Raw genomic sequence first — 16,295 nt, 5'->3', positions numbered from 1 at the left:
TTGTATTCCAGGTACTTCCTTGTGCCCAAAAAAACGGGGATATCGTCCCATCCTAGACCTAAGGACCCTGAACAAATTCCTGGTCAAAGAAAAGTTCAGGACGATTTCCCTGGGCACCTTTCTTCCCAGTGATTTAGGAACATGAATGGCTATGGAGTAGAGGATTAGCCTAGTGGTTGGTGCAGCGGACTTTGATCCTGGGAAACTGGGTTCAATTCCTGCTGCAGCTCCTTGTGACTCTGAGCAAGTCACTTAACCCTCCATTCCCCCAGGTACAAAATAAGTACCTTATGTAACACGTAAACTGCATTGCTTATAACCACAGAAAAGTGGTATATGTAGTCCCATCCCCCTATGCTTTCTGGACTTAAAGGATGCCTATACCCACATTTTGGTGTTTCCAAGTCACTGAAAGTATTTCAGATTTTGAGTAGGGAAACACCACTACCAGTGCTACATTCTGTCTGCCTTTTGGCCTCCTGTCAGCTCCCATAGCCTTTACCAAGTGCCTCGCAGTAGTTGCTTTGTCACTACGCAGACTGAGAGTCTGTGTGTCCCTGCCTGAATGATTGGCTGATCAAGAGCATGTTGCAAGAAAAGTTGCAAGCGTCCATGAAAACTATTTGGGTGCTAGAGCTACTAGAGTTCATTGTAAATTACCCCAAGTCCCACTTGTAACTTGTACAGAAATTGAAATTCATAGGAGCCCTACTCGATATAGTGCAAACTCGGACTTTCCTACTGCAAGCAAGAGTGAATGCCTTGGTGATTGCTAGGCCATATGGCCTCCACAGTGCATGTCACTCCCATTGATCTTATCCATTTTAGAGGGGCCCAGTGGACTCTGGCTTCCCAGTGGTCTCCAGCTACGGGGAACCTAGCAGATGTCATCCAAGTCACTCCAGAGCTAGTTCACTCCCAACTCTGGTGGACAATTCGGCTAAATTTGACCATGGGTTTCCCATTCCAAATTTTGCCTCCTCAAAAGGTGTTGACCATGGATACATCCAACCTCAGGGAGCTCATGTGGATGGGCTTCACACTAAAGGAGCATGGTCTGTTGAGGAGACAGCACATCAGCCTCCCGGAGCTAAGAGCCATTTGAAATGCTCTAAAGGCTTTCAGAGATTGGCTGCTGAACAAAATTCCACTCATTCAAACCAACAACTAGGTTGCGATGTACTATGTGAACAAGGGAGGGGGTGATATGGAATACTACCTCTTGTGTTGGGAAACGGTGGTGATGTGGCAGTGGGCCATCCTTCACACAATGGTTCTGCGGGCACGTACCTGGCTGGCAAGGAGAACAGCCTGGTGGACAGACTGAGCAGGGTAATGCAACCTCACGAGTGGTCTCTCAACATGGGCGTAGCCCGCAAGATCTTTGAGAGTGGGGCACCCCCTTGGTGGATCTTTTTGCCACTTATCACAACAACAAAGACCTGCAGTTTGTTCCAGGCTCAGCTCACATAGCAGACTAGCATGAGAGATGCCTTTCTCCTCCATTGGAGGGAAGGATCTTCTGTACTTGTATCGTCCCATACGTCTCATAGAGAAGACCTTGCCGAAACTCGAGTAAGATCGAGGAAGGATGATCCTAATCACATCTGTCTAGCAGATCTGGTTCCCTCTTCTTCGAGAGTTGTTCTCCGAAGAATTGTGGATATTGGAGTGTTTTCCAATCCTCATCATGCAGAACGAGGGGCTCCTTCTGCACCCCAGCTTCCAAGTTTCAGTTGGTATAAATAATTGTGCACAAAATTGGGCTTGGTCCTGGCGTTAAGCGCTATTCTAGAAATGGTGCCCAATAGAATAGCACTTTGTCTGCATTACCACACAGCTTTGCAAAAGGGTGGGGGATGGCGGGATTAGTGCTTATTTTTTGGGTGCCCAAATTTCAGCTCCATTTACAGAATCTAGTACTTAGTGTCCAAAATCTGGTGTCACTAGAAAAATGCACAGCTTTAGGCCCTGCTATGAAGTGCAGGAAAAAGTGTACAGGGTTCTCTTCAGCTGCCTTGATTCCACATCCCACATATACTACTTTTTGACCCCACCATTTTAACACAGCATCTTCAGGTTTTCTCTGTTCTATTTTCCCCCTTTTTGTGTTTTTCCTGTATTTTCCTTTTTCTTCCCTTTGCCCTCTCCTCCACTCCCTCCCTTTTTCCTCTTCCCCTTCCCTCTTTGTTCACAATACCCCTTAGTTTGGTTGTAATACAAGGGCTTCCAGTATAAGTATATAATCTTAGCATTCCATCACTATGCAGCAGCAACACTGTTTGTTTTTAATAAAAAGAAAGAAATATCTCCAAACTGACCAGACACTTCTGCGATTAGTCAGAGATTGTACCAATCGCATGAATTTCAAATATCTCTGTGATATTATAAATAACTTCCTAATAGCCTAATGTGGGTCTGATTTTTACTTCAATTTAAAAATGTAAGTAAATGTAAAAACTTATTTTTTTATTAAACTGATTTTAAATGAGGGGGTCAAATTGGCAGGTTTGAAATGTCCTCCTGCCTGCTTGTGTGCCAGGGAAATCAAGCAGTATTTGTTACCGCAGGTACTCTATTCCATCTGGGGACTGCTTGCATTTTAGAAAATTATATGATTGTGAAGGTGCTCGTTAATTATGCACAAAATTATGCAGGTGCATAGTCCTAAGATTTCCAGGGTGTAAACAGGAAACAAAGATGGATGTTTAGGAATGACTTTCCATGTTCCCAGACTTGAGTATTTTTGAAAATCTGTGGGGAGATCTCAAACATACAGTGCATGTAAGGAGACATATATTAATATTTTCTGAGCTAGAAGCTCTTTAAGGAAGAGTGGAAAATATTTCTGAAGCAAAAATAGAAAAGACTGTTAGCTGGCTACAGGAAATGTGTGGAAGCTGCTTCTGCCAAGGGACGTGTTATGAAGCACTTACCAGAAGGATGTCCAAACTTTGTCTGCCACCTTCAATATTTTATTATTTTTCATCTTTAAAAACCTACATATAAATAGTAGTTATCCCCTAAAAATTGTAGAAAGCTGTTGTGTTTAACGTTTACCTTGTATAAATTATATGCCAGCAGCCCAAAAAGCACAAGGAGCAATCAAGAGTGGGGGGCATCACATCTATAACGCCCCCACTCTTGAAGGCTCCTTGTGCTTCTTTGGCTACTGACTTTTGCTTGTGTGCATTTGGATTCCCTCTACTTTGTGCCTTGTATGAATTATGACAGCTTCTGTTTTCTTAGGGGCCCTTTTACTAAAGCTTCGTGTGTCCTATTCTATACCTGTGGGCCACATGGTACTTTGTGCATGCTAAACTTTAGTAAAAGGGCCCCTTAGTGATCCATTGAAACATAAAAATTTGTCCAGGGGTGCTCAAACCTTTGTAACAACTATATCACACCTAGAAACATTGATTAGTTAGTGCACATTGAAAGAGGTATGCTTTGATTTCTCCAAGTTGGCATATGTAGAGGCTATTTTGTTTCCTCCTAGATTTTATATTTGTTATAGTTGACCTACTAACAATCTAGTTAAAAATAGTACCATTATAAAATGTTGCTTTTAAATGAACTTGAAAACGGATGTGCAGCACTGAAAGTGGTCTCCAACTGCTAACTCATTCTAACTCACATTAACGCCAGTGATTTATTGCTTTATTTTCTGCCCAGTTTATAAATAATAAGGCTGGCATGCAGCAGAATTAACGTAAATTCCAGGAAGGGCATGACTGTCTCCAGACTGCATTGGTCATCGAGCGCCTGTGGAGGTGGTACTCTTGGAGGCACTAGTAAACTAGAGAAGGGAACAGGAAAACTGATGTGTAATTGAAAGTGTTAGTACCCTAGAATAGAATAATGTGGTACATCATAATTCATCAGCCTCATTCCAACTATGTTCTCACTTGTAAGATTCATTATTTTGAATTAGTTGGAGTCATGCTGACATGTTCTTATGGCTGAAAATAGTGTAAATGGAAGATTTGGGACTCCAGAAAATGGTCTATAGAAATACAAAATTGGCTAATAACTTCATTCATGAGAAATCAAGCCAAAAGTTAACTGATAGAAGAAATCAATATCAACTCTCAAGTAAACATAATCGGCCATATTTATTTTGCTAGGCAGGCTACCATACGTTAAGTGGAAAAGGTCGTAAGTTTCAGTCATTTGGAAATTATAATCTTAAACCCAATATGCAAAGAATAAAGGGCCCTGCTTACTAAGGTGCGCTAGTGTTTTTAGCGCCCGCTAAAAAAATTCTTGCTAATGCTAGAGACACCCATATATTCCTATGGGTGTCTCTAGCATTAACGCGCGCTAAAAACGTTAGCGCACCTATAAAGCGGCTTAGTAAACAGGGCCCAAAATTTTATTATAATTCAATTCAAGTATAAAAAACCATCAGCTACTACTGCAATTTAGAAGTGTGCATAGGACACAGCATATTCTCACTCTAAAAGTAACACACTTTCATTGTTTTGGGTGTTGTAGCCATTTTTTATTTTTATGTTTTTAGCTTTTATAATTTCATTAACCATTGTAAATAGCCTTCCACTAACTTATCTTTACTACTTTTTTTTAAACACAATTCCTAACAGCAGAGACTGTGTTTCCATTGAGGGTGGAGTAGATGGAGCAACTAACCACATTTATGAAAGGAAAATGTGCATCCTTTATTAAGGTTGTCTTGTCTATATTGCATGTGTATTATTGGGGTGTGGTGGTAAACGTATTAACCTTGTATTCAGAGTTTCCTGTTTTTTTTGCAGCCCCCATGAACCACAGACCACAGGGTTGTGGGGCCATGTCACCGAAGGCATCACGCCCTGGAGAAGAAGCATTTATAGAAACCAGTTTAAGGCCAAATGTTTGGTCGTTGGGGGAAGTTTTGTTGTTATAGCTGTGGAATAATATTTGACTATACACAGCTGGTTTTATAGATTGACTTTGGTTGAAAGACAGTATTTGTGGTTGTCAAGTTAGTTTTCCATTTTTTCCTTACTGTAGCTTAACATTTCCATTTTTTTTTCTTTCAGCTTTCAAAAAGATTACGAGAAAAAGAATGGAAAGTTGGCGATCTCTTGCACGCTGTGCTGAAATACTGTGAAACGATGCAGAAGACTTCAGATGGAGAACGAAGTCTACGCAAACCATTGTTTGGTTGGCTTTTGGAAAATGCATGAAAATCTGCCATTCACAAAAAAACATGCAAGATGGCAAACATGTACTTTCGTAGCTGTGAAGACTGACACTTAAAAGGCAAAAATGTGTCTTGTGAAATTCATAAATTTTAACTGGCATTGTTTTAAGTTCTTTGGAGAGCAGTAAATATCTTGTAGCTTTTTGCTGACACTTATATGTTTGTTTTTGTGTGTGTGTGTGTATAGAGAGAGACGTTTTATCACATGATCATATCCCTTCTTGCTTTGCTGAATTGAAAAAGGGGGAGTGGCCATCTTTTAATTGTCTGAGAAACTCATTAAGGGCAGAAGGATTCTTAGACATTTGTATGGAGCACGAAACAGGCTGCATATTAAATGTTGGGAGTTTTCCTTCGGGCATTACATTTTTTTGTCCTCTAAATCTGGATCTTAGCTTGGTTATAAACACTTTCAATTGCTGTTCATCCATCCCTCCACTTCCCCCTCTTGCTGGGGGGATACAGATTTAATCATTGTGGGGCAGGGAAGAATGAGATACTTGGTTTGTTGTAATTTTCATTGTGTGCTATTTTGCAATGTTTTTAGATGGCTTATTTTACCATTTTTTAAGGTGTGCTAAAAGTATTGCAGAGAAGAGAAAAAGGGGCTATGAGCTAAAAAGTGTGAGATTCTTGCTATAAATCTTGACGGCATACTAGGAAGATATTGTTATTCCTACTTTTGATGATCACGTGATTTTTATCATTTGAAAATGATCTAAAACAGCATTTAAGATGAAAACAAAACTTGATCTGATATATATTTCAATTACAAGATAATACTATTGTAATACAGTATTGTGACAGTGTAATTGTCTCCTCTTGCAATACAACCTCATCATTAATAGAAAAATCCATGCAAATGTAAAAAACTGGAAGCTGTTAATCCTTCCTATAAGAAAATGTTAGCGATTTGAACCATTAGTACTAAAAAGTCCAGAAACAAGTGTGCATTGATCCTTGTTGAAATTGTTCATTTTATTTTGGAAAATATCTGCCTTCCGCATCCAAGTTTAAACCTGCATCTTAATAGATGTGCAAGGAAACCAAGTGCCAATTTGAAAAATGCATCTTTATTGTACAAATGCTGTTTAAAATCAAGAGGGTTTAGGCATAGAAACACTGGTTTGTTTGTTTTTTTTGCTTTTCTAACCATTTCTAGCTGTTTCCTGCTCTTTACTGTTGGTTTCAAATAGCATTGAGTAATTTAAAGCTGTAGAACTAGCAACAAAAATGCACAGTAGAGCTAGTAGGACCTTCTTTTACTTGGCCTGTAGTTTTATTTGGGAAAAATATGAGTGTTAAAGTTTTGGAAAGCTCTTTCTACTTGGTAGCTCCTGCCATCTATCAAGACCCCATGCAGGTATTATATTGATATGCGTAGCTTATGAAATCTAAAACTAGACTTTGGCAGAAATTGAAAAAAGAGGTGATGCGGTTATAGTAAAGTGTTTTGGAGCAGAACAAGAAAGAAAGCTCAACAATTAAGACCTAAGATTGTAGAGCCACACCTTCTAAATTAGTTGATATTAAGAGCAGCATAGGTAATGCTGCAAGCTTTAAATTCTATCAAGTTAATGGGCACAGTGTCTTATGACTTGATTCATCATAAATGCTATTCTTTGATCATGTGCTGTCAGTTTGTAAAACGAAACTTTACAAGTTTAACAGATTTTATAACTCCTAATTTTTGTTTTTCAAATCCACAGAGTAGTAATTCAATTTCAGTGTTATCAGAATTTTGGTTTATTCTAGCATTATTCTGTGGATCTGTACAGGAAGCGTTTGAAAAATAATAATAATACAAAACTAAAATGTCTTTGCTATAGCAGAGTCATTAATGGGTCACAGGGCACTAAAGTGTCAGCTGTGCTCAAACAGTAAAATAACTGCCATTTAGTTTGCAAGATTTTTTTTTGTATGTTTGCCTTTGCAAAAATGCACTCATCCAAAGTACCTGTGAGAACTGCATTTTATTTATTTATATATATATTTTTACATAATGACCTCCTCTAAATATGTGTTTTTTCTTAAATGCAGTGAATTGAAAGCACCAATTGAAATATCTAATTCTCCAGTGAGGCCTGTTTCTTTTCTTTCATTAGATAGGCTGGTCACCTAAATGCATGGCTTTTCTTTTTGGATTTCTACCTTAGAAGAAAAAAATGCACAAAAAAACATAATAGATTCCTCAGTAGGAATGTGTAACCCTTATTGAGCGTGTTGAATAGGGATAGTAACAGGGTATGATGGTTGCCAAACACAAACTATATTTCTATTGGCCAGGTAACTTAAAACTTCTTTAGAGTGGTCTGAAAAAATTGGTAATCAATCCAGAATGAAAATGTATATATGTACATCCTTACTGAAATTTGAAAGTAGATAGGTTTGTGTGTACAGCGTATTTTAAAAAATGTACAAATCTATAGTGGTTGCCTATTCGTTAAAGTGCACTCAACAATTTAATGACCACAGGATGATAATTTTGAAAAGAATCCCATTTTGCTATTTTTTTGTCCACTTTGTATTCCAGAGAAAATTCAAAGTCCTAATAATTTAATCTTAGCAACATCAGAAATGAACCTGTACCAGTGTTGGAGTTGTCAAACTATTTTTTATATTTATTTCTCTTTATTTTTACTCGCTTTAGAATCACCATTCGTAGAAAGCATGTTCATAAGATAAGGAATTCTTCAGTGAATAAAGACTGCAGGGAAATCTCTTTCCCAAGACTAACCCTTAATGCTACCAGCATGAATCTTCACACGAGTTGCAGCTTCCTTTCCCCCTCACAGATTACAAGTGCATGACCTTCACATTGCACCCAAGCGGCAGGGAGCACTCTGCATTTATGATTCAACACCACTATTCATGTAGTCAGCAGTGCTGAATATGTTTTTTTGCCATAGACCACTGATACTGCTGTCGGTTTAGTTTAGGCATGCTGTTCTGTAGGCCTAAACTAAACTCATGGCAGTATTCGTCTGCAGTAATGGACACGCTGTTATATGGATAATTCCCTTGCTCCATCCTCCCTCTACCCTTTTCACTATACAGGTAGCATTGGGCTAGCTAGAAGGATTTTCAGTCCAGCAGTATCTGTATAGGTTTTAAAAATCTATGGGTTCCAAATCTAAACATTCACCAGCTGCCAGTGAACATACGCCGCCATTTAAAAATTGCCCCATGTATGTACATCATTACTAAGGATTCCTTTTACTAAGCTGCGGTAAAAGGCCTGTGCGAGCGTCAGCATGTGTTTTTGATGCATGCTGAGGCCCCTTTTTACCGCAGCGGGTAAAAGGCTGGCCATTTTTGGGGAAAAGAAATGGCCATGCAGTGAGTGAACCACTTACCCGCACAGCCATTTCAGTGGGGAGCCCTTACCACCACCCATTGAAGTCTCCCTTGCTTACCCGGCGGTAGCCATATTACTGCTTAAGTTCCAGCACAACAAAAATCTAAAAAAATTAGTGTAATGCCGAAAAATGGCATGCGCTGGGGGTGGGAACTACCGCGGAGCTCCTGTGGTAGCCCAGTGGTAGTTCAGATTGGCGCGCATGACAGTAAAAGGGCCCTTAACTCTGGTAGGTTATAATATGCCCCCACTTCACAAAAGAAGTCTGTTTTAGTATCAAAAAGAACGAATCTATATCCTTTTAAATCTAAACGTCTGGTTAAGTTGAGAGTTGAAGAATGTTTCAGGAAACATGTATCTAAGAGAATAAATGTTTTTTTTGCCACTGTAGTCACTTTATTTTATACCTTTGTATGTACAGTTCTTTTAGGTGCAAGTGTAAGTGTTGAACATGGTTGTTTTGCTGTAATACTGGACTGCTGTGTTAGCTGGAAATAGTACAGTACCTCTCAGTTTATTTGTACAGTGTTAATGTAATTTACACCTGTGTAGTGAATTGCTTGCATATCAAGATCATTTTGAATACTGCTCAAATTTTAAAGTAATCCCAAATATTTATGTAAACTTGCTGAAATACCGCAACATGAAGGTCTTGTAATATCATTTGTAATTTAATAATTTTGGTGATATATTCAGTTTCCAGATTTAAGAACACCGTTGCACTAAATTTGTTCATGTTTTAATAGTGACTTAAAATAAAGAAATAGTCATATATCACATGTAGTAATTGATGGAGCATTAAAAATGATATGTGTGTATTACAATCAGTCACAAAGTTTTACAGTAACCCATTTGGTTTTCATTTCAATTTCTTTCTTCTTTTTTGTAGAATTGTGGCTGATCATAAATTATTGCATTCTCATTTCCACTCTACTGGCAGGTATATGTTGTCTGTGTGTCTGCAAACATTCTCCAATTATTATTATTATTTTTTATGAGGTTGTTGGGTCTCTTTGTGAGGCCCTCTGATAACATTTTATTGGAGTATTTTTCATACTAATTTTTTAGGACTGGTCAGGAGGGAAAGGAGGATTCTGATTTAAGGTGTGGGTGGGGGGGTCAGACAATGCCTTTTATACAGTATCTTTTTGTCTGGCATTTCTGGTGTGGTAATTGCTGTGTTCTTTTGCCTTGTTTGCTTGTTATTTGGTCCTGCATTTTCTCAGCATACTCTGTCTCGCCATTCCTGTCTTGTGCCCCTCTGTGTTGCTTTGTGTGGATGACTAGAAAATTAGATGAAGTCAGTATTTCTCAACCTTTCTTCTGTTGTGATACACAACTGAACGAAAACATTCCTAAATATTTCATTGACAGTAAGTTTAGTGTGAATTTGCCTACCATTCAGTCACATATCAAAAAATTATATACAACACATTGGTCCTGATTTCTCACTTGTCATACACAACAAATATATATTCAAATTCTGGTGTCACCTCAGTAGCAGTAACACTGATTGAGAACCATTGGATTAAGTAGATATACTGAATATGGTTTAATTGGATTTCTGCAAAGCAAAATTTTGATACTATCTCAGGTAAGAGGCTCATTAATAAACAGAGCAGTCTAGGGGTGAGCCTGAAGGTGCTGGACTGGATCAGAAACTATTTGAGTGATAGACAACAGTGAATGGTTGTAAATGGAACTGACTCTGAGGAAAGAAGGGTGAGCAGTGGAATATTTCAGAAGTCAGCAGTGCTGAACCTATATATTTGCCATAGACCATTGATACCACTATCGAGTTTAGGCTTGCTATTTATTCAGGCCTAAACTGAAGTCATAGCGATATTCAACCAAGAGTATGGTTAAGCTGTTATTTGGATCAATGCCTGGATACAGGCCTTGCTTAAGAAAAAAAAAAGATTTTCTTCAAGTGTGCTACATCAAATAAGAAAATATAGCAAAAAAGAAGGTCCCCTAACCCTCTTTCAGACCATCTAAAAGGAAAACTAAAATCAATACTAACTGAAATCAATTTCCAATAAAACTAATAAAAATAACTTTAAAAACCCACAACATTTCATCTCACTTATACTTCTCTAAATATAGCCTTGCTATTAAAAACATATTAAACAATAAGACAAATCGATCAAATAAATTTGTCCTGGAACCAATTCTGTTCAATATCTTTCAGCAGTATTGAGGAATGCTAAGAAAAAAAAAGTTTGTGTTTTTGCAGAGGACATCCCTAGAAAAACAGAATTGAAAAGTTATCTAAGAAAGCTTGAACAGGTGTGTGACAGTTAAAATTCAATGCAAGAAAAGGCAGAGTTATTATACAGGTAAACAAGATAGCCGTGGTCTTATATTGGGCATGACTAGATACGGCAATATTACATCTGCACTGACACAACTTTACTGTTTGCCAATTGAACATCCTCCTCCTCCTCCAATTTGACATGTTGAGCGCGTTCGACATGGTAAACCACAATATACTAATAAGGCTACTAGACAAGTTCGGGATTAGTGGAAACACACTCAGCTGGATCAAGGGCTTCCTAACCACAAGAACATATCAAGTAAAGTCAAACTCAAACATATCATCACCGTGGAAAGCAGACTGCAGAGTACCACAAGGATCACCATTATCACCGACCCTCTTCAACTTAATGATGATCCCACTTGCCAAGTCCCTTTCCAACAATGGCCTTAACCCTTTCATCTATGCAGATGATATCATAATTTACATTCCTTACAAAAAAAATTTGACAGAAATCACCAACAAAATCGAGCTAAGTTTGAACATCATGGACTTATGGGCCAACGCATTTCAACTAAAACTCAATAAAGAAAAAACACATTGTCTTGTCCTCTCATCCCACTACAACACGGACAACCCCCACAAGCATCGATACCCCAAGTCATACCCTCCCTATTTCAGACAGCCTGAAAATTCTCGGCGTCATAATAGACCGCAACCTTACACTGGACAGCCAAGTAAAATCCACCACAAAGAAAATGTTCCACTCAATGTGGAAGCTCAAACGCATGAAACAATACTTCCCGATGGATACCTTTCGCAACTTGATACAATCAATGGTAATAAGCCACGTTGACTACTGCAATGGAATCTATGCAGGATGCAAAGGACAAACCTTAAAGAAACTGCAGACTGCTCAAAACATGGCAGCCAGGCTCATATTTGGAAAAACGCGATTTGAAAGTGCAAAACTCCTCTGCAAAAAACTACACTGGTTCCCAATCAAAGAACGCATTGCCTTTAAAATCTGCACCATGGTCCACAAAATTCTCTATGGCGAAGCGCCTGGGTACATGACAGACTTAATCGACCTACCAACCAGAAACGCCTCCGATTCAACACGATCATATCTAAACCTATACTACTCAATCTGTAAAGGTCTTATATATAAATCTACCTATGCATCCAGCTTCTATATAAGCACACAATTGTGGAACGCACTACCAAAAGCCTTAAAAGTGACCTACGACCATCTAAACTTCCGGAAAATACTAAAAACCAACCTGTTCAAAAAAGCATACCCTCCTGATCCAACCTAAACAACTTACCTTGGCTATACAAGAAAACCGAAGTATGTATGAACAGAACGCTACTATCCCACCTTACGACTATTACTGTGACTTTGCCATTTAAATGACATCTTATCACAACATCACATTGTATTTGTTCACACCAGAAACGGCAAACGCCTTTCTGGCACTATGCAAACCACAAACTAGAGGACATGAATTGAGGTTGAAGGGGGGGCAGACTCAGGACTAATGTCAGAAAGTATTTTTTCACGGAGAGAGTGGTGGATATGTGGAATGCCCTCCTGCGGGAGGTGGTGGAGATGAAAACGGTAATGGAATTCAAACATGGATAAACACAAAGGAATCCTGTTTAGAAGGAATGGTTCTATGGAATTTTAGCGGAGATTGGGTGGCGACACCGGTAATTGGGAAACAAAACGGGAGCTGGGCTGGCTTCTACAGTCTACGCCCATGATTGTGACTGAATAGATTGGGATGGGCTGGAGTGTAAATTTTAAGGGGCTTCGATGTTAGCTTCACAACTTAGTACAAGAACAGTGCTGGGCAGACCTCTACAGTCTGTGCCCTGAGAAAGGCAAGAACAAATCAAACTCTGGTATACATTTAAGGTATAACATACCATGTTAATAGGTGGGAAAATGTGGGATACAAATGTAATAAATAAACAATGCATACAGTACAAAAGTCCTTATGTTGAAATCACAAAATCTATTTATTAATTTTTTTATGCTTACTCCTTTTGCCACATGTAGTAAATCACCCATTGTGTGAATGTTCACATTCAACCTTTGCTGTGGCATCATTGGTTATTGGTAGGCTTGCTAATAACTTGTACCCAAGCCTTTTCTTGTTACGCACCTCATCTGCCAGCCATAATGCGTGCAATAGACAATATTTGTGATTTTCATAGGCCTTTAAAAACCCATTTATTCTGAAGATCATATATTTGTTTCATGCTGTCTGTTTTTGTTTATTTGGTTTTGAGTTTTAAGAGTCGTGTTATTATTTGTTGTAGCTGATTGTACCGCGTCATGACCCATCATGATTTGGTGTGTTATAAATACAATTGGGGGGGGGGGGGGTGAAGTGATGGTAATTTGCACCAGACAACAGACAGATCTTGGGATAGTGTCTGATGACCACAAGGTAGCGAAACTGTGGTAAGTAGGTGGCCACAGATAGATGGATGCTCGGGTGTAATGGAAAAAGTTATTCATGGGACTTGACTGATAATGGTCTGTCTAGTTCTGTAGATTTTGCTTAAAAAGGATATAGACAAGACTGGAGGTGGCAGGCAAACAGTAACTGAGTGGAGTAAATAATGGATCTGTGGTGGCAGAAGAGATGGTGGGAAAGTCAGAGACTGGCTACAGTGTATGGCATTTCACCAGAGGTGGAACTGAGCAGACTCCATGGGCCAGGCTTCTACAGCTGGCGTCTTTGCAGTGGATTGGAATCAGGGCACTTTGTTGGTCTAAGTTATCTTTTTCTGCTACCATTTACTGCATTGGTCAATATGCAGGATTGATCAGCCTGTCTAATGGTGTCATATGATGGTACTAGCGTGCACTTCCAGGGCATAGAAGGACCTGGAAATTTTTCCCAAGCATATGCAGGCATTCTCACACAGCTGTTCCCTCGCCAGCTACATCCCACTGCAACTCCTTGTGACTGGGCAAGTCACATAACCCTCCATTGCCCCAAGTACAAATAAGTACCTGTTTATAATATGTAAACCAATTTGAATGTAGTTGCAAAAACCACAGAAAGGTGGTATATGAAGTCCCATTTCCCTTTCCCTTCCCTTACATTGCATTCTTCTATTCTGCAATTACCTATCTTAGGTGGCTCACGTAATTCTATAATCTCCTGGGATATTACCCTGGTAAACAGATTGTCGAATATTTAAATAAAATTATATTTGCTGAAGTCTTTTTGCAAAAACGAATTGCTGATATAAAAACATTTTCAGATATTTCTTAAAGTCCAAGTAATTCTTGAATCGTATACATGTAGTTAATAAATTACATTGAGAAGGAGCTTAGTATCAAATAGATGATATAAGTTTTTTGTGGGATCTGACTGATTTCAAAGATGATTAAAAAAAGTTGCATTTTATTATGCAAGGAGTATGAATGCCTACCATCAGATAAATTAATCGTGGATGTCAAATATGTCTGTGCTATACCATGTAATATTTTAAACATAAAATTACAAAGCTTAAATTGAACGTGAGCCTCAACTGGAAGCCAATGAAGCTTCAGCAACAAAGGGGAGATCATATATTTTATTCTAGCTGCAATGTTCTGTATCACCTGAAGCCTTTTAAAAAAAGGATTTTATTTATTTATTTATTATATTTGTATCCCGCACTTTCCCACTAAAAGCAGGCTCAATGCGGCTTACATAGTAATAGGTAACACAGAATTTTGTTATGTAAAGTAGGAAATTAAGTATAACATAATAATAGGATGGATAGGTAGGTAGAGACAGGTGATAGAGAGAGGAAGGTAAGGTGGGAGATAGAGTCTGGGTCAATGTCATTTTCTCTTCAGTATATGTAAGGTAGATGGGTTCAAGAGATTAATCTGGGTCTTTTGGGTAGGCTTGTTTGAATAGATGGATTTTTTGGTACAGCCTGAATAGGCTATATTATAATAATAAATACAACTTGACCTATTGTGCTTTAGATTGCTCTCCCAACTACCTGTTTGAAGGTTGCTCCTATCCCTTTTCTGAAAAGTCTTAAGGTTTAGATTTCTGATGTTTTAGCTTGTGGAAACTTTCCTTTGTCTGGTGGCAGGATAATTTTGACGCCAATCCCAAAAAATCAAAAATTAGGGTTGCAAGATGTTACGAATTTTGGACGTTGCATCGATTCCACTTTTTATTAAAACCATGGAAGGGTATGTAACTACTCAGTTACAATAGTATTTGGATAAGCATGAATTACTATATTATACTCAGGTTTTCATAAACAATTTAGCACTGAAACTGTTATTGGACAATAAGGGCCAGGGGAAGAGCCTTGCTGAGTCGAGGGTACAGGGCAATAATCCTACAGTTTGACTTGCCCTGTGCCTTTGACCTAGTGGATAATGATATTCTTTTGTCAGTCCTCAGCTCTTTTGGTCTCGGAGGAAGTGTATTGGATTGGTTTGGGGACTTTTTTGTTCATATAGTGTTAGGTATAATAATAAGGTATCTGATTGTTAGAAAGCAAATTGTGGTGTCTCACAAGGATCACCTTTACCCACTTCATTATTTAATGTTTAAATGAGCTTCATGGGATTTTATTTGAATCAGGCTGGATTAAAATCATTTAGGGCCCCTTTTACAAAAAGGTGGTAATCCCAACGTGGGCTTACTGCTTGCTGTAAAGGAAGTACCATCGGGCTACTGCAACAGCCCCCCAGCGTGCTATCATATCCGGCTCGCTCTCCCCCCCCCCCCCCTGAAATGGCCACGCAGCAAGTGCTTCACTTGCTGCACAGCCATTTCTTTAGAAAAAGAAAGATCTACCTTTTATTCTCGGAGGACAAGCACGCTTCTATATTCTCACAAGTGGGTGACGCTAATCCGCGTCGCCCAGTCCGACATTTGCCATTGCTAGAAAAAGAGCTTTGTGGCGCACAAGCCCTGCTCCACTGCTCATGCACAAGTGCCTTCCCGCCCATCGTGTGAACGCAGTCTCTTCTATTCTTCTTTTTCCGCGTTAGGAGAAGGTGCTTTTTCTTATCTCCTCATTTACTCGGTCTTAGCTATTTTTTGTGCCTTCCGGTTATTTTTTTCAATTTTTCCATTGTGTTCCTCTTGTTGGAACTTCATTTTCCTTCCCTTTAATTTCTTTAGAGTTTTTTTTTTTTGCATGGTTTTAAGTTTTATTTCTTTTTCGACGTCATTAGGCCATTTTTAGGCCTTAACTTCAGCCGAGGTTTTTCCCTTTACTTTTCTGTGCCTTTGCCCCTTTTTTAGGCACCATCGTGTTGTTCAATTCAGCTGACAAAGTTTTTCCGGCCATGTCCACACAAAGATTCCCAGTGGCTTCAAGCGCTGTACTCAATGCAATTGGACAGTCTCTGGGAAGGGCACCCATTATTGGTGTCTGCAGTGTCTTGGGCCCGACCATAGACCTGTTAACTGTGTTCTCTGTCTTCACAT

At 38.9% G+C, this 16,295-nt stretch overlaps 1 protein-coding gene across 1 annotated transcript in view; it reads left to right on the top strand.

Annotated features, from left to right (window-relative positions):
• Positions 1 to 8,479, top strand: part of AKAP11 (A-kinase anchoring protein 11) — a 131,346-nt gene extending 122,867 nt beyond the window's left edge. The window contains 1 exon segment of the mRNA XM_030200544.1: positions 5,043 to 8,479. Within this exon segment, the coding sequence (XP_030056404.1) occupies positions 5,043 to 5,189 (147 nt within the window). The 3' untranslated portion in view covers positions 5,190 to 8,479.
• Positions 8,480 to 16,295: the final 7,816 nt, after the last annotated feature.

The sequence above is a fragment of the Microcaecilia unicolor genome, chromosome 4, assembly GCF_901765095.1.
Source record: "Microcaecilia unicolor chromosome 4, aMicUni1.1, whole genome shotgun sequence".
Classification (NCBI taxonomy): domain Eukaryota; kingdom Metazoa; phylum Chordata; class Amphibia; order Gymnophiona; family Siphonopidae; genus Microcaecilia; species Microcaecilia unicolor.
The sequence above is the reverse complement of the archived record's forward strand: the minus strand, read 5'-3'. Positions and strand labels throughout refer to the sequence as shown.